The sequence below is a fragment of the Telmatherina bonti genome, assembly GCF_933228915.1.
Source record: "Telmatherina bonti genome assembly, chromosome: 5".
In the NCBI taxonomy this organism is placed as follows: domain Eukaryota; kingdom Metazoa; phylum Chordata; class Actinopteri; order Atheriniformes; family Telmatherinidae; genus Telmatherina; species Telmatherina bonti.
Genome location: NC_136623.1, coordinates 42,133,783 through 42,154,441, shown reverse-complemented (window position 1 = coordinate 42,154,441; position 20,659 = coordinate 42,133,783). Strand labels below are relative to the sequence as shown.

At 53.8% G+C, this 20,659-nt stretch overlaps 1 protein-coding gene across 1 annotated transcript in view; it reads right to left on the bottom strand.

The window, feature by feature from the left end:
- The window catches only part of adcy3a (adenylate cyclase 3a), a 273,600-nt gene that overhangs the window by 37,367 nt on the left and 215,574 nt on the right, over window positions 1–20,659 (bottom strand). Inside the window, exons 17-18 of the mRNA XM_079239987.1 lie at window positions 17,252–17,398; window positions 6,651–6,764 (exon numbers count right to left, since the gene is read on the bottom strand). Coding sequence (XP_079096113.1) covers window positions 6,651–6,764; window positions 17,252–17,398 — 261 coding nt within the window. The remainder of the gene's footprint in view (window positions 1–6,650; window positions 6,765–17,251; window positions 17,399–20,659) is intronic.

The following is a 20,659-nucleotide window of genomic DNA, read 5'->3' as shown; positions in this document are numbered from 1 at the left end:
GGTAGGGTGGAGAAAGTGGTCCAGAGACCAGCAGCAGGGTGGAGACAGTGGTCCAGAGACCAGCAGCAGGGTGGAGACAGTGGTCCAGAGACCAGCAGCAGGGTGGAGACAGTGGTCCAGAGACCAGCAGCAGGGTGGAGACAGTGGTCCAGAGACCAGCAGGGTGGAGACAGTGGTCCAGAGACCAGCAGGGTGGAGTCAGTGGTCCAGAGACCAGCAGGATGGAGACAGTGGTCCAGAGACCAGCAGGGTGGAGACAGTGGTCCAGAGACCAGCAGGATGGAGACAGTGGTCCAGAGACCAGCAGGGTGGAGACAGTGGTCCAGAGACCAGCAGGGTGGAGACAGTGGTCCAGAGACCAGCAGAGTGGAGACAGTGGTCCAGAGACCAGCAGGGTGGAGACAGTGGTCCAGAGACCAGCAGGGTGGAGACAGTGGTCCAGAGACCAGCAGGGTGGAGACAGTGGTCCAGAGACCAGCAGGGTGGAGACAGTGGTCCAGAGACCAGCAGGGTGGAGACAGTGGTCCAGAGACCAGCAGGGTGGAGACAGTGGTCCAGAGACCAGCAGGGTGGAGACAGTGGTCCAGAGACCAGCAGGATGGAGACAGTGGTCCAGAGACCAGCAGGATGGAGACAGTGGTCCAGAGACCAGCAGGATGGAGACAGTGGTCCAGAGACCAGCAGCAGGATGGAGACAGTGGTCCAAAGACCAGCAGGATGGAGACAGTGGTCCAGAGACCAGCAGGGTGGAGACAGTGGTCCAGAGACCAGCAGGGTGGAGACAGTGGTCCAGAGACCAGCAGGATGGAGACAGTGGTCCAGAGACCAGCAGCAGGATGGAGACAGTGGTCCAGAGACCAGCAGGATGGAGACAGTGGTCCAGAGACCAGCAGCAGGATGGAGACAGTGGTCCATGAGACCAGCAGGATGGAGACAGTGGTCCAGAGACCAGCAGCAGGATGGAGACAGTGGTCCATGAGACCAGCAGGGTGGAGACAGTGGTCCAGAGACCAGCAGGGTGGAGACAGTGGTCCAGAGACCAGCAGGATGGAGACAGTGGTCCAGAGACCAGCAGGGTGGAGACAGTGGTCCAGAGACCAGCAGGATGGAGACAGTGGTCCAGAGACCAGCAGGGTGGAGACAGTGGTCCAGAGACCAGCAGGATGGAGACAGTGGTCCAGAGACCAGCAGGATGGAGACAGTGGTCCAGAGACCAGCAGGGTGGAGACAGTGGTCCAGAGACCAGCAGGATGGAGACAGTGGTCCATGAGACCAGCAGGATGGAGACAGTGGTCCAAAGACCAGCAGGGTGGAGACAGTGGTCCAGAGACCAGCAGGGTGGAGACAGTGGTCCAGAGACCAGCAGGGTGGAGACAGTGGTCCAGAGACCAGCAGGGTGGAGACAGTGGTCCAGAGACCTGCAGGGTGGAGTCAGTGGTCCAGAGACCAGCAGGGTGGAGACAGTGGTCCAGAGACCAGCAGGGTGGAGACAGTGGTCCAGAGACCAGCAGGGTGGAGACAGTGGTCCAGAGACCAGCAGGGTGGAGTCAGTGGTCCAGAGACCAGCAGGATGGAGACAGTGGTCCAAAGACCAGCAGGGTGGAGACAGTGGTCCAGAGACCAGCAGGGTGGAGACAGTGGTCCAGAGACCAGCAGCAGGGTGGAGACAGTGGTCCAGAGACCAGCAGGGTGGAGACAGTGGTCCAGAGACCAGCAGGATGGAGACAGTGGTCCAGAGACCAGCAGCAGGATGGAGACAGTGGTCCAGAGACCAGCAGGGTGGAGACAGTGGTCCAGAGACCAGCAGGATGGAGACAGTGGTCCAGAGACCAGCAGGGTGGAGACAGTGGTCCAGAGACCAGCAGGGTGGAGACAGTGGTCCAGAGACCAGCAGGGTGGAGACAGTGGTCCAGAGACCAGCAGCGTGGAGACAGTGGTCCAGAGACCAGCAGGATGGAGACAGTGGTCCAGAGACCAGCAGGATGGAGACAGTGGTCCAGAGACCAGCAGGATGGAGACAGTGGTCCAGAGACCAGCAGGGTGGAGACAGTGGTCCAGAGACCAGCAGCAGGGTGGAGACAGTGGTCCAGAGACCAGCAGCAGGGTGGAGACAGTGGTCCAGAGACCAGCAGGGTGGAGACAGTGGTCCAGAGACCAGCAGGGTGGAGACAGTGGTCCAGAGACCAGCAGCAGGGTGGAGACAGTGGTCCAGAGACCAGCAGGGTGGAGACAGTGGTCCAGAGACCAGCAGGATGGAGACAGTGGTCCAGAGACCAGCAGGATGGAGACAGTGGTCCAGAGACCAGCAGGGTGGAGACAGTGGTCCAGAGACCAGCAGGGTGGAGACAGTGGTCCAGAGACCAGCAGCAGGGTGGAGACAGTGGTCCAGAGACCAGCAGCAGGGTGGAGACAGTGGTCCAGAGACCAGCAGCAGGGTGGAGACAGTGGTCCAGAGACCAGCAGGATGGAGACAGTGGTCCAGAGACCAGCAGGATGGAGACAGTGGTCCAGAGACCAGCAGGATGGAGACAGTGGTCCAGAGACCAGCAGGATGGAGACAGTGGTCCAGAGACCAGCAGGATGGAGACAGTGGTCCAGAGACCAGCAGGGTGGAGACAGTGGTCCAGAGACCAGCAGCAGGGTGGAGACAGTGGTCCAGAGACCAGCAGGGTGGAGACAGTGGTCCAGAGACCAGCAGGGTGGAGACAGTGGTCCAGAGACCAGCAGCAGGGTGGAGACAGTGGTCCAGAGACCAGCAGGGTGGAGACAGTGGTCCAGAGACCAGCAGGATGGAGACAGTGGTCCAGAGACCAGCAGGATGGAGACAGTGGTCCAGAGACCAGCAGGGTGGAGACAGTGGTCCAGAGACCAGCAGCAGGGTGGAGACAGTGGTCCAGAGACCAGCAGCAGGGTGGAGACAGTGGTCCAGAGACCAGCAGCAGGGTGGAGACAGTGGTCCAGAGACCAGCAGGATGGAGACAGTGGTCCAGAGACCAGCAGGATGGAGACAGTGGTCCAGAGACCAGCAGGATGGAGACAGTGGTCCAGAGACCAGCAGGGTGAAGACAGTGGTCCAGAGACCAGCAGGGTGGAGAAGGCGGTCCAAAGACCAGCAGGGTGGAGACAGCGGTCCAGAGACCAGCAGGGTGGAGACAGCGGTCCAGAGACCAGCAGGGTGGAGACAGTGGTCCAGAGACCAGCAGGGTGGAGACAGTTGTCCAGAGACCAGCAGCAGGGTGGAGACAGTGGTCCAGAGACCAGCAGGGTGGAGACAGTGGTCCAGAGACCAGCAGGGTGGAGACAGTGGTCCAGAGACCAGCAGGATGGAGACAGTGGTCCAGAGACCAGCAGGGTGAAGACAGTGGTCCAGAGACCAGCAGCAGGATGGAGACAGTGGTCCAGAGACCAGCAGGGTGGAGACAGTGGTCCAGAGACCAGCAGGGTGGAGACAGCGGTCCAGAGACCAGCAGGGTGGAGACAGCGGTCCAGAGACCAGCAGGGTGGAGACAGTGGTCCAGAGACCAGCAAGGTGGAGACAGTGGTCCAGAGACCAGCAAGGTGGAGACAGTGGTCCAGAGACCAGCAGCAGGATGGAGACAGTGGTCCAGAGACCAGCAGGGTGGAGACAGTGGTCCAGAGACCAGCAGGATGGAGACAGTGGTCCAGAGACCAGCAGGGTGGGGACAGTGGTCCAGAGACCAGCAGCAGGATGGAGACAGTGGTCCAGAGACCAGCAGGGTGGAGACAGTGGTCCAGAGACCAGCAGGATGGAGACAGTGGTCCAGAGACCAGCAGGGTGGGGACAGTGGTCCAGAGACCAGCAGCAGGATGGAGACAGTGGTCCAGAGACCAGCAGGGTGGAGACAGTGGTCCAGAGACCAGCAGGGTGGAGACAGTGGTCCAGAGACCAGCAGCAGGATGGAGACAGTGGTCCAGAGACCAGCAGGGATGGACATAGTGGTCCAGAGACCAGCAGGATGGAGACAGCGGTCCAGAGACCAGCAGCAGGGTGGAGACAGTGGTCCAGAGACCAGCAGGGTGGAGACAGTGGTCCAGAGACCAGCAGGGTGGAGACAGTGGTCCAGAGACCAGCAGCAGGATGGAGACAGTGGTCCAGAGACCAGCAGGGTGGAGACAGTGGTCCAGAGACCAGCGGGGTGGAGACAGTGGTCCAGAGACCAGCAGGGTAGAGACAGTGGTCCAGAGACCAGCAGGGTAGAGACAGTGGTCCAGAGACCAGCGGGGTGGAGACAGTGGTCCAGAGACCAGCGGGGTGGAGACAGTGGTCCAGAGACCAGCAGGGTAGAGACAGTGGTCCAGAGACCAGCAGGGTGGAGACAGTGGTCCAGAGACCAGCAGCAGGATGGAGACAGTGGTCCAGAGACCAGCAGCAGGATGGAGACAGTGGTCCAGAGACCAGCAGGGTGGAGACAGTGGTCCAGAGACCAGCAGGATGGAGACAGCGGTCCAGAGACCAGCAGGGTGGAGACAGTGGTCCAGAGACCAGCAGCAGGATGGAGACAGTGGTCCAGAGACCAGCAGGGTAGAGACAGTGGTCCAGAGACCAGCAGGGTGGAGACAGTGGTCCAGAGACCAGCAGGATGGAGACAGTGGTCCAGAGACCAGCAGGATGGAGACAGTGGTCCAGAGACCAGCAGGGTGGAGACAGTGGTCCAGAGACCAGCAGCAGGATGGAGACAGTGGTCCAGAGACCAGCAGGGTGGAGACAGTGGTCCAGAGACCAGCAGGATGGAGACAGCGGTCCAGAGACCAGCAGGGTGGAGACAGTGGTCCAGAGACCAGCAGGGTGGAGACAGTGGTCCAGAGACCAGCAAGGTGGAGACAGTGGTCCAGAGACCAGCAGCAGGATGGAGACAGTGGTCCAGAGACCAGCAGGGTGGAGACAGTGGTCCAGAGACCAGCAGGGTGGAGACAGTGGTCCAGAGACCAGCAGGGTGGAGACAGTGGTCCAGAGACCAGCAGGGTGGAGACAGTGGTCCAGAGACCAGCAGGGTGGAGACAGTGGTCCAAAGACCAGCAGGGTGGAGACAGTGGTCCAGAGACCAGCAGGGTGGAGACAGTGGTCCAGAGACCAGCAAGGTGGAGACAGTGGTCCAGAGACCAGCAGGATGGAGACAGTGGTCCAGAGACCAGCAGGGTGGAGACAGTGGTCCAGAGACCAGCAGGATGGAGACAGTGGTCCAGAGACCAGCAGGATGGAGACAGTGGTCCAGAGACCAGCAGGGTGGAGACAGTGGTCCAGAGACCAGCAGGGTAGAGACAGTGGTCCAGAGACCAGCAGGATGGAGACAGTGGTCCAGAGACCAGCAGGATGGAGACAGTGGTCCAGAGACCAGCAGGGTGGAGACAGTGGTCCAGAGACCAGCAGGATGGAGACAGTGGTCCAGAGACCAGCAGGGTGGAGACAGTGGTCCAGAGACCAGCAGGATGGAGACAGTGGTCCAGAGACCAGCAGGATGGAGACAGTGGTCCAGAGACCAGCAGGGTGGAGACAGTGGTCCAGAGACCAGCAGGGTGGAGACAGTGGTCCAGAGACCAGCAGTTCTGCCGTAGAACGACTCTATTATAACTAAGAGGAAATATTTTTGGCATCAAAGAGATTTTGAGATTAAATTCTACAACATTTTCACTTGTATGTTTAGTTAAATATTTTTATTTAATTAGGTATAGCCCCCCCCCCTCAAACGTCAACATAAACTGTTATTTTTTTTGATCATATCACTGTTTTATGCTTGAGTATAAAACTAATTTTGGAGCTCATGATTTTGTAGTATTTACACAGACGTAGTTTATCTGTCCTTTCGAAGACAATATTTGTTTATTATTCATATATTTGCAAATATAATCTGACTGCTGTATCAGGCAGCAGGGATTGCTCATAATATTCTGTTTAACTGATTTATTTTACACTGATATATTTAAACAGGAACATTTTGTTTTCAGTCTCGTCATTTGGAGCATAATAATCTGCCTCCTCTCCCTGTAGACGCTCCAGGGTCATTCTCTGTCAACTCAACCAGTTTAGCGGCTTTAGATTCTAGATTTTGACTTTAGAGTTTGATAGTTTATCATCCTAAAGAAGTAAAGTTGGTTTCCTGCAGGTGGTTCTTCAGCTGCTAAGGAGCTGAACAAGAACCAAGGGAACTAAACAGGAAAAACTACAAAATAAAACAGGAAGCCCGAAAACAAAGCACAGAAAAAACCCAAATCATGACACTCTGTATCCTTTCCTCAGCAACCAAAGAAATGTCTCCACCTCGGTGTTGGACCACGGGACAGACTTCTGTCACATAATGTAAACAACTTGGAGTCGCTCTTCCAATGATGTCACTCCCTGACCTCTGAGTGGCCGCGCCCCTGACCAATAGCAGCATGCAGTCTGGCGACATCACACGACTCGGCTCGTTTAGAACCTGGGGTTAAAGGGGACTACAGCCGAGTGGAAAACCCACCAAACCGAGGCGAGTTACGTTGAGACCAGCTGATGCTGATAGAAAAGGTCTACAACGCTGCTGCCTGTCATATGCTGCACCTCCCACATAACACCTGCCGTACCATCAATTCTGGTCGTCCTTAAGCAGAAGCACCAAGTACTATTATTTTAGGTAGCAGCTCCTTCTCCTTCCTACCTTCATGCATGTGTAGCCGTTGCTGGCGTCTGGGGTGACCCCTGATGCAGCCATGTAGGTGCTCCCGATAGTCTTGATCTTGGTGATGTATCGGAACTGGGGCTCATCCAGCAGCTGTGGTGGACATGAGTCAAAGGTTACACAACTACACAGACAACATGTCTAACTCCAATAAAAAGCATCTACTGAAATCTGATGGGAACAAAAGGAGGAAAGAAGGAGATTTCAACCGTACTGAATGAAATTTATTAAATAAATGATAGAATACTAATTATATCATACAGACAAACTGCTGTCCTGCGATATTTTTTCTTCCATAGTTTGGCTCTGTAGAGAACCAGTTTGGTATTCATTGACTACACTGGCTAACACATCCTGGTGGCTTTTAGTAATGGTGAAGTTCCACATTCAGACATAGTGATCATTTTTAAAAGATATCAATGTAGGGAAGTGATATTTGAAAAACAAGTGAACAAACTAATTTTCTGAGTTCTTCATGAATTTAACAAATATGTTTTCAAACCAGAACACTGATCAGAAAAGGTTTACCTCTTCTTGACGAGGCTTATTTCTTTGCTAGTGTCAAACAACCCAAAATACATGAAGTATGTCTTCACAACTACAAGGAGGGTTTTATTATGTTTTATTATCGCTCAACAGAAAGATGACACATGAGATTACTACAGAAGAATCAGAATCAACACAAAGGGTACTGCGTCACAGCACCGTAGCCAGGAAGTTTGCAAAGGTCAGAGCGACAGAAAACTGGTCAAGCCAACTTTTTCCTGAGGAAAATAATTACTCGGCAGAAACAAGGCATGGAATAATAATGTCTGATTCTGCCTGCTGTTTATTGTATAAGAAACAAATTCACAATGATAACATGAAGTAGCAGTCCATACTCTTACACATAGTATCCAGTAATGTGCCTAATTCCAACTGGTAACCAGTGGCGTCACTGGGAGGGTGTGAGGCCCTGTTGGAACTGGAAATGCGAGGCCCAGCTCTGTTACGTACACGCTCAGTTTTCCTTGTAGAAGAAGCAGTTTTCAATCATAATTATGTGTTCATTAGAACTATACACAACATATTTATTGCACTGAAACTAAGAAATTACAGACAAAATATCATTTATTATACTGATTAAGGGTGGGAAAACTGAATAAAAAAATCAAAGATTGGGATTTTTTGATTAACAAGATTGAAATTGATTTTGTTGTGGAAGAATTTTTTTCAAAATAAATAAAAATATTTATTGCTTTTATTATTGTCTTCTTGGGTGTTATAGTAGCAGAATGATGCTCTGGCTACTGGCTTGTCTTTTCCTGTTTGAAATTTGGAGCAATGATGTGCAAAAAAACAGTTTTATCAAATTTCTTGTTTTTAATTAACAAAAATCAGAAATATCGGACAGTTGGAAGAATCGCAACTGAAATCGAATTAGCACCCGAAAGATCGGAATGGAATCGGGACGAAAGGATAACGTCACAGCCCTAAAACCAATGTATGAAAGAAGGCCACCATAGTGCTGCGAGGCCACCATAGTGCTGCGAGGCCACCATAGTGCTGCGACGCCACCTTAGTGCTGCGACGCCACCTTAGTGCTGCGACGCCACCTTAGTGCTGCGAGGCCACCATAGTGCTGCAAGGCCACATTAGTGCTGCGAGGCCACCTTAGTGCTGCGAGGCCACCTTCGTGCTGCGAGGCCACTTTAGTGCTGCGAGGCCACCATAGTGCTGCGAGGCCACCATAGTGCTGCGACGCCACCTTAGTGCTGCGACGCCACCTTAGTGCTGCGACGCCACCTTAGTGCTGCGAGGCCACCATAGTGCTGCAAGGCCACATTAGTGCTGCGAGGCCACCTTAGTGCTGCGAGGCCACCTTCGTGCTGCGAGGCCACTTTAGTGCTGCGAGGCCACCATAGTACTGCGAGGCCCCCATAGTGCTGCGACACCACCTTAGTGCTGCGAGGCCACCTTAGTGCTGCGAGGCCACCATAGTGCTGCGAGGCCACCTTAGTGCTGCGAGGCCACCTTAGTGCTGCGAGGCCACCATAGTGCTGCGAGGCCACCTTAGTGCTGCGAGGCCACCATAGTGCTGCGAGGCCACCATAGTGCTGCGAGGCCACCATAGTGCTGCGAGGCCCCCATAGTGCTGCGACGCCACCTTAGTGCTGCGAGGCCACCATAGTGCTGCAAGGCCACATTAGTCCTGCAACGCCACCTTAGTGCTGCGAGGCCACCATAGTGCTGCAAGGCCACATTAGTCCTGCAACGCCACCTTAGTGCTGCGAGGCCACCTTAGTGCTGCGAGGCCACCTTCGTGCTGCGAGGCCACCTTCGTGCTGCGAGGCCACCATAGTGCTGCGACGCCACCATAGTGCTGCGACGCCACCTTAGTGCTGCCAGGCCACCTTAGTGCTGCGAGGCCACCTTAGTGCTGCGAGGCCACCATAGTGCTGCAAGGCCACCATAGTGCTGCGAGGCCCCCATAGTGCTGCGACGCCACCTTAGTGCTGTGAGGCCACCATACTGCTGCGAGGCCCCCATAGTGCTGCGAGGCCACCATAGTGCTGCGACGCCACCTTAGTGCTGCGAGGCCACCATACTGCTGCGAGGCCACCTTAGTGCTGCAAGGCCACCATACTGCTGCGAGGCCACCATAGTGCTGCGAGGCCACCATAGTGCTGCGAGGCCCCCATAGTGCTGCCAGGCCCCCATAGTGCTGCGAGGCCACCTTCGTGCTGCGGGGCCACCTTAGTGCTGCGAGGCCACCTTATTACTGCGAGGCACCCATAGTGCTGCGAGGCACCCATAGTGCTGCGATGCCACCTTAGTGCTGCAACGCACCCTTAGTGCTGCGACGCCACCTTACTGCTGCGAGGCCACCATAGTACTGGGAGGCCCCCATAGTGCTGCAAGGCCCCCATAGTGCTGCGAGGCGCCCATAGTGCTGCAAGGCCCCCATAGTGCTGCGAGGCCCCCATAGTGCTGCAAGGCCACCATAGTGCTGCGAGGCCACCTTAGTGCTGCGACGCCACCTTAGTGCTGTGAGGCCACCATACTGCTGCGAAGCCACCATAGTGCTGCGACGCCACCTTAGTGCTGCGACGCCACCTTAGTGCTGCGAGGCCACCATACTGCTGCGAGGCCACCTTAGTGCTGCGACGCCACCATACTGCTGCGAGGCCACCATAGTGCTGCGAGGCCCCCATAGTGCTGCGAGGCCCCCATAGTGCTGCGACGCCACCTTAGTGCTGCGAGGCCACCTTAGTGCTGCGAGGCCACCTTAGTGCTGCGAGGCACCCATAGTGCTGCGAGGCACCCATAGTGCTGCGAGGCACCCATAGTGCTGCGACGCCACCTTAGTGCTGCGACGCCACCTTAGTGCTGCGACGCCACCTTAGTGCTGCAACGCCACCTTAGTGCTGCGAGGCACCCATAGTGCTGCGACGCCACCTTAGTGCTGCAACGTACCCTTAGTGCTGCGACGCCACCTTACTGCTGCGAGGCCACCATAGTACTGGGAGGCCCCCATAGTGCTACAAGGCCCCCATAGTGCTGCAAGACTGCATTAGTGCTGCGAGACCAACATGGTGCTGCCAGGCCGCCATAGTGCTGGGAGGCTGTCTTTGTGCTGTGAGAACCCCATAGTGCTGCGAGGCCCCCATAGTGCTGAAAGGCCCCCATAGTACTGCAAGGCTGCCTTAGTGCTGCGAGGCCAACATGGTGCTGCCAGGCCCCCATATTGCTGTGAGGCCCCCATAGTGCTGCGAGGCCACCTTAGTACTGCGAGTCCCCCATAGTGCTGCGAGGCCCCCATAGTGCTGCGAGGCCCCCATAGTGCTACGAGGGCCCCATAGTGCTGCAAGGCCCCCATAGTGCTGCAAGGCCCCCATAGTACTGCAAGGCTGCCTTGGTGCTGCGAGGCCAACATGGTGCTGCCAGGCCCCCATAGTGCTGCGAGTCCGCCTTAGTGCTGCAAGGCTCCCATAGTGCTGCAAGGCCGCCTCAGTGCTGCAAGGCCCCCATAGTGCTGCGAGGCCCCCATAGTGCTGCAAGTCCGCCATAGTACTGCAAGGCTGCCTTAGTGCTGCGAGGCCAACATGGTGCTGCCAGGCCCCCATAGTGCTGCGATGCCGCCTCATAGTGCTGCGACGCCACTTTAGTACTGCGAGTCCCCCATAGTGCTGCGAGGCCCCCATAGTGCTGTGAGGCCAACATAGTGCTGCGAGGCCACCTTAGTGCTGCGAGGCCACCACAGTGCTGCGAGGCCACCATAGTGCTGCGAGGCCACCTTAGTGCTGCGAGGCCCCCATAGTGCTGCGACGCCACCTTAGTGCTGCGAGGCCACCTTAGTGCTGCGAGGCCACCATAGTGCTGCGAGGCCACCATAGTGCTGCGAGGCCCCCATAGTGCCGCGACGCCACCTTAGTGCTGCGAGGCCACCATAGTGCTGCAAGGCCACAGTAGTCCTGCAACGCCACGTTAGTGCTGCGAGGCCACCATAGTGCTGCGAGGCCACCATAGTGCTGCGAGGCCACCATAGTGCTGCGACGCCACCTTAGTGCTGCGAGGCCACCATAGTGCTGCGAGGCCACAGTAGTCCTGCAACGCCACCTTAGTGCTGCGAGGCCACCTTAGTGCTGCGAGGCCACCTTCGTGCTGCGAGGCCACCTTAGTGCTGCGAGGCCACCTTCGTGCTGCGAGGCCACCTTCGTGCTGCGAGGCCACCTTAGTGCTGCCAGGCCACCTTAGTGCTGCGAGGCCCCCATGGTGATGCGACGCCACCTTAGTGCTGCGAGGCCACCTTAGTGCTGCGAGGCCACCTTAGTGCTGCCAGGCCACCTTAGTGCTGCGAGGCCACCATACTGCTGTGAGGCCACCATACTGCTGCGAGGCCACCATAGTGCTGCGACGCCACCATAGTGCTGCGACGCCACCTTAGTGCTGCGAGGCCACCATACTGCTGCGAGGCCACCATAGTGCTGCAAGGCCACCATACTGCTGCGAGGCCACCATAGTGCTGCGAGGCACCCATAGTGCTGCGAGGCCCCCATAGTGCCGCGACGCCACCTTAGTGCTGCGAGGCCACCATAGTGCTGCAAGGCCACAGTAGTCCTGCAACGCCACGTTAGTGCTGCGAGGCCACCTTAGTGCTGCGAGGCCACCTTCGTGCTGCGAGGCCACCTTAGTGCTGCGAGGCCACCTTCGTGCTGCGAGGCCCCCATAGTGCTGCGAGGCCGCCTCATAGTGCTGCGACGCCACTTTAGTACTGCGAGTCCCCCATAGTGCTGCGAGGCCCCCATAGTGCTGCGAGGCCACCTTAGTGCTGCGAGGCCATCATAGTGCTGCGAGGCCACCATAGTGCTGCGAGGCCACCATAGTGCTGCGAGGCCCGCATAGTGCTGCGACGCCACCTTAGTGCTGCGAGGCCACCATAGTGCTGCAAGGCCACAGTAGTCCTGCAACGCCACCTTAGTGCTGCGAGGCCACCTTCGTGCTGCGAGGCCACCTTAGTGCTGCGAGGCCACCTTCGTGCTGCGAGGCCACCTTCGTGCTGCGAGGCCACCTTCGTGCTGCGAGGCCACCTTAGTGCTGCCAGGCCACGTTAGTGCTGCGAGGCCCCCATGGTGCTGCGACGCCACCTTAGTGCTGCGAGGCCACCTTAGTGCTGCGAGGCCACCTTAGTGCTGCCAGGCCACCTTAGTGCTGCGAGGCCACCTTAGTGCTGTGAGGCCACCATACTGCTGCGAGGCCACCATAGTGCTGCGAGGCCACCATAGTGCTGCGACGCCACCTTAGTGCTGCGAGGCCACCATACTGCTGCGAGGCCACCATAGTGCTGCAAGGCCACCATACTGCTGCGAGGCCACCATAGTGCTGCGAGGCACCCATAGTGCTGCGAGGCCACCATAGTGCTGCAAGGCCACCATACTGCTGCGAGGCCACCATAGTGCTGCGAGGCACCCATAGTGCTGCGAGGCCCCCATAGTGCCGCGACGCCACCTTAGTGCTGCGAGGCCACCATAGTGCTGCAAGGCCACAGTAGTCCTGCAACGCCACGTTAGTGCTGCGAGGCCACCTTAGTGCTGCGAGGCCACCTTCGTGCTGCGAGGCCACCTTAGTGCTGCGAGGCCACCTTCGTGCTGCGAGGCCCCCATAGTGCTGCGAGGCCGCCTCATAGTGCTGCGACGCCACTTTAGTACTGCGAGTCCCCCATAGTGCTGCGAGGCCCCCATAGTGCTGCGAGGCCACCTTAGTGCTGCGAGGCCACCATAGTGCTGCGAGGCCACCATAGTGCTGCGAGGCCCGCATAGTGCTGCGAGGCCACCTTAGTGCTGCAAGGCCACAGTAGTCCTGCAACGCCACCTTAGTGCTGCGAGGCCACCTTAGTGCTGCGAGGCCACCTTAGTGCTGCGAGGCCACCTTCGTGCTGCGAGGCCACCTTAGTGCTGCGAGGCCACCTTCGTGCTGCGAGGCCACCTTCGTGCTGCGAGGCCACCTTAGTGCTGCCAGGCCACCTTAGTGCTGCGAGGCCCCCATGGTGCTGCGACGCCACCTTAGTGCTGCGAGGCCACCTTAGTGCTGCCAGGCCACCTTAGTGCTGCCAGGCCACCTTAGTGCTGCGAGGCCACCTTAGTGCTGTGAGGCCACCATACTGCTGCGAGGCCACCATAGTGCTGCGAGGCCACCATAGTGCTGCGAGGCCACCATAGTGCTGCGACGCCACCTTAGTGCTGCGAGGCCACCATACTGCTGCGAGGCCACCATAGTGCTGCAAGGCCACCATACTGCTGCGAGGCCACCATAGTGCTGCGAGGCCACCATAGTGCTGCGAGGCCCCCATAGTGCTGCGAGGCCCCCATAGTGCTGCGAGGCCCCCATAGTGCTGCGAGGCCACCTTAGTGCTGCGAGGCCACCTTAGTGCTGTGAGGCCACCTTAGTGCTGCGAGGCACCCATAGTGCTGCGAGGCACCCATAGTGCTGCAACGCACCCTTAGTGCTGCAACGCACCCTTAGTGCTGCGACGCCACCTTACTGCTGCGAGGCCACCATAGTACTGCAAGGCCCCCATAGTGCTGCGAGGCCCCCATAGCGCTGCAAGGCCCCCATAGTGCTGCGAGGCCCCCATAGTGCTGCGAGGCCCCCATAGTGCTGCAAGGCCACCATAGTGCTGCGAGGCCCCGATAGTGCTGCGACGCCACCTTAGTGCTGTGAGGCCACCATACTGCTGCGAGGCCACCATAGTGCTGCGACGCCACCTTAGTGCTGCGAGGCCACCATACTGCTGCGAGGCCACCTTAGTGCTGCAAGGTCACCATACTGCTGCGAGGCCACCATAGTGCTGCGAGGCCACCATAGTGCTGCGAGGCCCCCATAGTGCTGCGAGGCCACCATAGTGCTGCGACGCCACCTTAGTGCTGCGAGGCCACCATAGTGCTGCAAGGCCAACTTAGTGCTGCGAGGCACCCATAGTGCTGCGAGGCACCCATAGTGCTGCGAGGCACCCATAGTGCTGCGAGGCACCCATAGTGCTGCGACGCCACCTTAGTGCTGCGAGGCCACCATAGTGCTGCGAGGCGCCCATAGTGCTGCAAGGCCCCCATAGTGCTGCCAGGCCGCCATAGTGCTGGGAGGCTGCCTTTGTGCTGTGAGAACCCCATAGTGCTGCGAGGCCCCCATAGTGCTGAAAGGCCCCCATAGTACTGCAAGGTTGCCTTAGTGCTGCGAGGCCAACATGGTGCTGCCAGGCCCCCATAGTGCTGCCAGGCCCCCATAGTGCTGCAACGCCACCTTAGTACTGCGAGTCCCCCATAGTGATGCGAGGCCCCCATAGTGCTGCGAGGCCTCCATAGTGCTGCAAGGCCCCCATAGTACTGCAAGGCTGCCTTGGTGCTGCCAGGCCAACATGGTGCTGCCAGGCCCCCATAGTGCTGCGAGGCCGCCTTAGTGCTGCAAGGCTCCCATAGTGCTGCAAGGCCGCCTCAGTGCTGCAAGGCCCCCATAGTGCTGCGAGGCCCCCATAGTGCTGCAAGTCCCCCATAGTACTGCAAGGCTGCCTTAGTGCTGCGAGGCCAACATGGTGCTGCCAGGCCCCCATAGTGCTGCGAGGCACCCATAGTGCTGCGAGGCCCCCATAGTGCTGCGACGCCACCTTAGTACTGCGAGTCCCCCATAGTGCTGCGAGGCCCCCATAGTGCTGCGAGGCCCCCATAGTGCTGCAAGGCCCCCATAGTGCTGCAAGGCTGCCTTGGTGCTGCGAGGCCTCCATAGTGCTGCCAGGCCCCCATAGTGCTGCGAGGCCCCCATAGTGCTGCCAGGCCACCATAGTGCTGCGACGCCACCTTAGTGCTGCGAGGCCACCATACTGCTGCGAGGCCACCATAGTGCTGCGAGGCCACCATACTGCTGCGAGGCCACCATAGTGCTGCGAGGCCACCATACTGCTGCGAGGCCACCATAGTGCTGCGAGGCCACCATACTGCTGCGAGGCCACCATAGTGCTGCAAGGCTCCCATAGTGCTGCAAGGCCGCCTCAGTCCTGCGAGACCCCCATAGTGCTACAAGTTCCTTTTCATCCAACAATTCTGGATATTAGAGAATATTCGGGGGAATTGTGAAAAGCTTTCTCAGGACTAGAGGAAAGCGGCCGGGACTGAGTACAGAGGTACTGGGACTTAGTTACAAAACTAAATATCTCGCGAAACAGTCAGTTGATGTTATGGATGGACTCCGGTCACTCGGTAGTCAGGAGAATCCACTGTCACCTTAAAAACATTACGAGGGTTTGGAAAAAACTGAAGCCTCAGATAGAAGATGATAGGAAGAAATAATACCTCCATCTCCATGGAAACAAGCAGGACCTTCATGATCCATTTCAAAGGCAAAGGAGACACATGAGCAGAGGTTTTTGGAGCTGCAATAAAACTTTTCACCACAAAGCAGCAGAAGTAGTTGCCAAAGTTTTAGTCCAGTGATGAGAGACATCTATGCGATCAGCAAAGTCTTTGCTTCCATATGAAACCTTGTTTGTTTGACTTCATTCAAGTGGCAAAATTACAGGAAGCTCTAAAGTGAACAGTGCTTTCCTCATCATTTTGTCATCCATGAAACGCCTCAGGCTTTGAACTGCGTTTTATTTGCTGGCTGAGGAGACGTATGGAGTACGTGGACTGATGTTAAGGACTCTGTGGTACCTCTGCTGTCCTCTACGCTGTTGGGGAGTGAGCAGCTGACCAGGACAGGGGTAGAGGGGGAAAAGGCCAGCTTTGTCCTGGGCTGCCCACTGGACTCTGGTGGTGAATTTCCATCCATCATGGACACCACCTCCACCTGTTGCACCAGGCCGTGGAGGAGCTGAGCAGCTCCTTCAGCAGCAGACTGAGACGTCCTCAGTGTAGGACGGAGCGCTACCGTGAGTCCTTCATTCCCACTGCTGTCAGACTGTACATCTGTACAGTCATACTTATTTATATTGCAATACCTCCATTATCACTGCCTCCATCAGCATACTGTGTTGTGGTCCTATTCCCTGGTGGGCATGTCTGGCATCCTGGCACCTGGATCAGCACCTGTCCTTCATCTGGGCAATCAGCGACAGCACTATTTAAGACCTGCTCAGCCTGCTGTTCGTCGCCAGATTGTTGAATGCCTTGCGGTACAACTCTCGGCCTGAAAGATTCTTCCCTGTGTGAATCATAGATCGATTACCTGTGTGTTTTTACCCCGTCAGAGATCCTGCCTGTATGCCCGATTGCTGCCCTACCGCTTGCCTGCCTGCCTGCCTGCCTGCGCGCCTGCCTGCTTGCCTCTCTGTCCGCCAGGGTTGCCTCCCCGCTTGTCTGCCTGCCGACTAACCTATCTCCTGCATCCGCCTTGGAAAGAACCCGAAATCAGAAAGAAGCAAATAAAGTATTGTTTGGAACTCCGAGCCGAGTCCGCATGTGAATGCCACGCAGTTAATGTCAACCTAACATACTGTTTCATATTCCACCATGTTATTCTGTACATAGCTTGAGAGGTTGTTTTTATTCAGACCTATGTGTATATTTCTATTTCTATTTGTTGTAATGCTTGGTTTTTATGTTTTTCCTGTTCCTTCCTGCCCTTTATTTTGCACTAAGAGCTGCTGTAACGAGTAAATTTCTCCACTGTGAGATGAAACAAAGTCTAAGTCTAAAATTGGAGAGTCCTTTGTTCAAGTCAGTCTTGTCATTGTTTGAAGTCCTGCGTGCGAGTGTGCACAAGCCTCCTCTGCAACACAGGACATTGACCATATTACCATTACCATATTTACGGGAGGTCTGGTCACACAGAGAACTGCATTTGCTCTCATCCACAATATTCCTTTAATAATAACATTACAGATTTCAGTGAGCTTCTTCTTGTCCCGTTTTAACTAGAAACTTATGGACAAGAAGCAGCAAACTGTTCGTTCAAGCCTCACATTTATGACATCAGACAGAACAAGTGAGAAAAAAAGATGAAAAACAAAGAAAGAAAAGTAGTTTGAGAAGTTTCAGGCTGAGATTTTGTTACAGGTAGATAATTAATGCATTGTAAATGAGCTTCATCAAAAGTCCAGAAACTAAACTCACGCTGTCGAAGTCTGAGATGATCTCATTGAGGAAGCGTAAGCATTCGATCCCGCCATTATTGATGCTCTCTTCGGTGTAGAAGTCTGAGAAGTTTGGGATGGAGGCGAACATGACTCCGATTTCGTCATAGGACTGGCTGTACAGCTCCTACACCAGGACAGAGTACACATGGACACTGAATTAACCTGCTGTGTACCAGAGTATGACCAGGCCATGAGTTACCTCACACCAAGTTCATTCATTCATTGAGTTTTATCCATTTCACTGTCAATCAGATATAAATGTTGTATTATCAAACACAATCACATACACCACAGAAGAAATGATCCTTTTTTTAAATGAACTCAGATCTTTTCTGGGGTTTGTACATTTTGTTTTAAATAAAGTTTTCTGAATATTAAACTGACATTAAAAATGCAGATTTAGGTGAATCCAGCATCAGATTCGGACAGTTTATGAGTGTGTTCTGTTTGAGTAGTAGAAGCACATGCTTGTGTTGTCTTTCCAGACCCGCTGGAACCTGTTCCCCCTCACTGTGGGGGGCTCTGGTTGGGGCCCCCCCGCTGGATGGACGGTTGGGGTCTGTGCTTAGGGTGGCTGCCGGAACCTTGGGACTCTGGGTTCTCCTGGTCTTCCTCTCCCCTTTGTGTGGGCAGAGCCACCTTGTATGGGTGGGGTGACATTGTATGGGCGGAGCCAGATCAGATTGGCATGATCACTCTTCTATGAACACGTTCCACTCTTAATGTTCTGCATGTGACACAGTCACTGAGTCGTCTGCAGGCATAGGTGGTGTAGGGGGTGGGGTAGGGGATGGGGTGGGGGTAGTTGGGGTAAGGGGGCTGCGACAACAGCAGAGGGAGGTGTTGGCCATAGTGTTCTGGAGTTGTGTTCCCTCCCTTCTTCACCTAGACCTGCCTTTGGAATGTAATGGGGCGCTTGAATCCTGTTAGAACTGCTTCCATTTCTAGTTATCATTATTATAATTAGTTCTTATTATAACCACTACTCTACTTGATAAAACCATGTACTATAAAAGGGAAGTATGAAACCTCAGCAGGAACCATTTCACCTCGCTCCGTCGCCTTGTTGTCTGATCTGGATGAGAATTCCTTGCTTACATTAAAGGATCTCGTCTGCATGAATACTAAAAAATGTTTTTTTTGATTAGCTTTGACTTGATCCTTCTCTTACCTTCCTCTTTTGCCTGACACTCCTTTGTTTTCCTCCTCCCATACCTGCAACTCAGTGTTACCTTTCCAACCCCTGCTAGCTGTTCCATTCTGAAAATCATTGTAAGTTTGCTTCCAGAATATGATAACTGGACCCATAAGACAGTCCCACAGTGATTGGACTGTCGTGGCCATGTGGTGCGGGACCATAGAGTATGTGGCATGTTCAAGCAAGGTTGTTCAGTTGCAGACCGCTTTCCAGTTGGCTTTCTGTTAAACCTTTAGCAATGCAAGTGTTCATACTGACAAAATTCCAAAATATGTAAAGAATGTTGGATGTATACACTAGTTGGACACCAAAGTGTAACTTCAGGTCGTACTAAGAATGCAAATGTTACACTACAGACCTGATACCTGTAAGCTGGAGAAAGTGATACTGATCAGTAGTGGTGGGGAAATCGAATTGAAAAATTGAACTTTGACAATTTTTGCTTCACATCTTTAAAATAATTTTTTTTGTTAAAAAAATTCAAACAAATAAAATTATTACAATTGAAATTTCTTTTCATTTTCATTGTTTTTATTGATCTTTTTAATTGTCTTCTTGGGCATCATAGCAGCAGAATGGTCTGGCTACTGGCTTTTTTTTTCCTTATTGAAATAAAAAATAAAAACGAGCAAAAAAAAAGTTTTGTACATTTTTTTTTGTTTTTAATTACAAAAATCAGCAACATCAAAGAATCGTGAGAATTGCAATTTAAATCAAATCGGCACCCAAAAGATTGGAATTGAATGGAATTGGGACAAAAGCATACCGTCACAGCCCTACTGATCAGTTTTAATTAGGAGTAAGACGGTGCCTCCAATTCTAATTTGGTTATTTACTCTGTTAACGTCTTTCCTGGACTACTGAACATTAACTGTTAACTCTTTGTGACCCTTTAAAATGAAAGTCAGTAGTTCCTTAGCAATATAATTAGGACACACACAAAGGTTTAGCTACAACGGGAAAAAGTTGAAAAAAGTGAATAACATTATTTAAAGTAAAAATAAATAATTAAAACTAAATTAAGTTTGTAAAGTTTTCCTTCACATGGAATTGTTATGTCAACTGTCCCTAAGTTCAGATCTGGTGCCAGGTAAAAAGAAAGTCCTTTGATGATCCTGTAGTAAACGATGGTGGCATGTCTGACACATGGCCGGGGTTTGTTGTGACCGCAAAACACAAAATGGTTGCTTCACTTCTATACAAGCATATAAGGGAAATTGCACATGCTTAAATGTATTTACAAATCCTTGTGGTCATGTGAAATGGATGTTTAAGGCCGTGTGTGACACCATGCAGGTTCCTCTCAGCAGGTGGTTGGGTTAGGGGTTAGTATAGAGTTCACCCAGATGAGGCTCAACTGATCGAGCTACAGCAGAAATGTCCAGAGAATTCCTCTCCATCCTCTGGCCATTAGACGTCTCTAGTTGGTTCCAGAATCAGCTTGGCTCACATACATAATGCATGAAAATGCCATTAAGCTCGTGCTGAAATGTTAACATGCGAACTCGTGGTGAGCATCATACATCAATGCACTTTCAATATATAAAAACACAAAAATAATTTCCATCAGGTACTCACGCCTCACAGGGATATACCGGAACAAGAAAGTAGACTCTGCATCCACTGGCGTTTTCTAACCATTTCTTCTTGATGTATACTTTTCTCAGCCTCCTTTAGGCAAAGCCAGCAGCTGAATGCCACAGGCCGAGGCTTTCACCTGGCTTCGCTCAGATCGTCTGATTGGACTCTGGGCTTACATCAACCAATGCAATAGAAGAAAATCCAAAATGAACTAAACGTGGTTGTGGACAGAGCACACTTTGGAGATGTACATTTCAAACAAATTTGTGGAAAATACAAATAGTATTTAACCATTATAAATAACAACAAGCTGGCTTATAACGGTTTTTAACTGTTTATGAACGTTTTATACATTTAAAAAAAAGGAAAATGTGTTTCTGGCAATTCTTATCTTAGAGGATGCATTTTAACTGATTTAAACATATTTTCAATATTTATTTACTGCCTCTACAGTCTGAAATAAATATTTTTAAGAGGGCTACAGCAGTAGAGCATTGAGACATTTATTAACAACTAAAAGAACCTTAAAGTCGCTGCATTGGCTCCTCTTGTTTCAGGATTGATTTTAAGACATGTGTAACGTGTTCCCGCCCTCTGGTCCAGAAC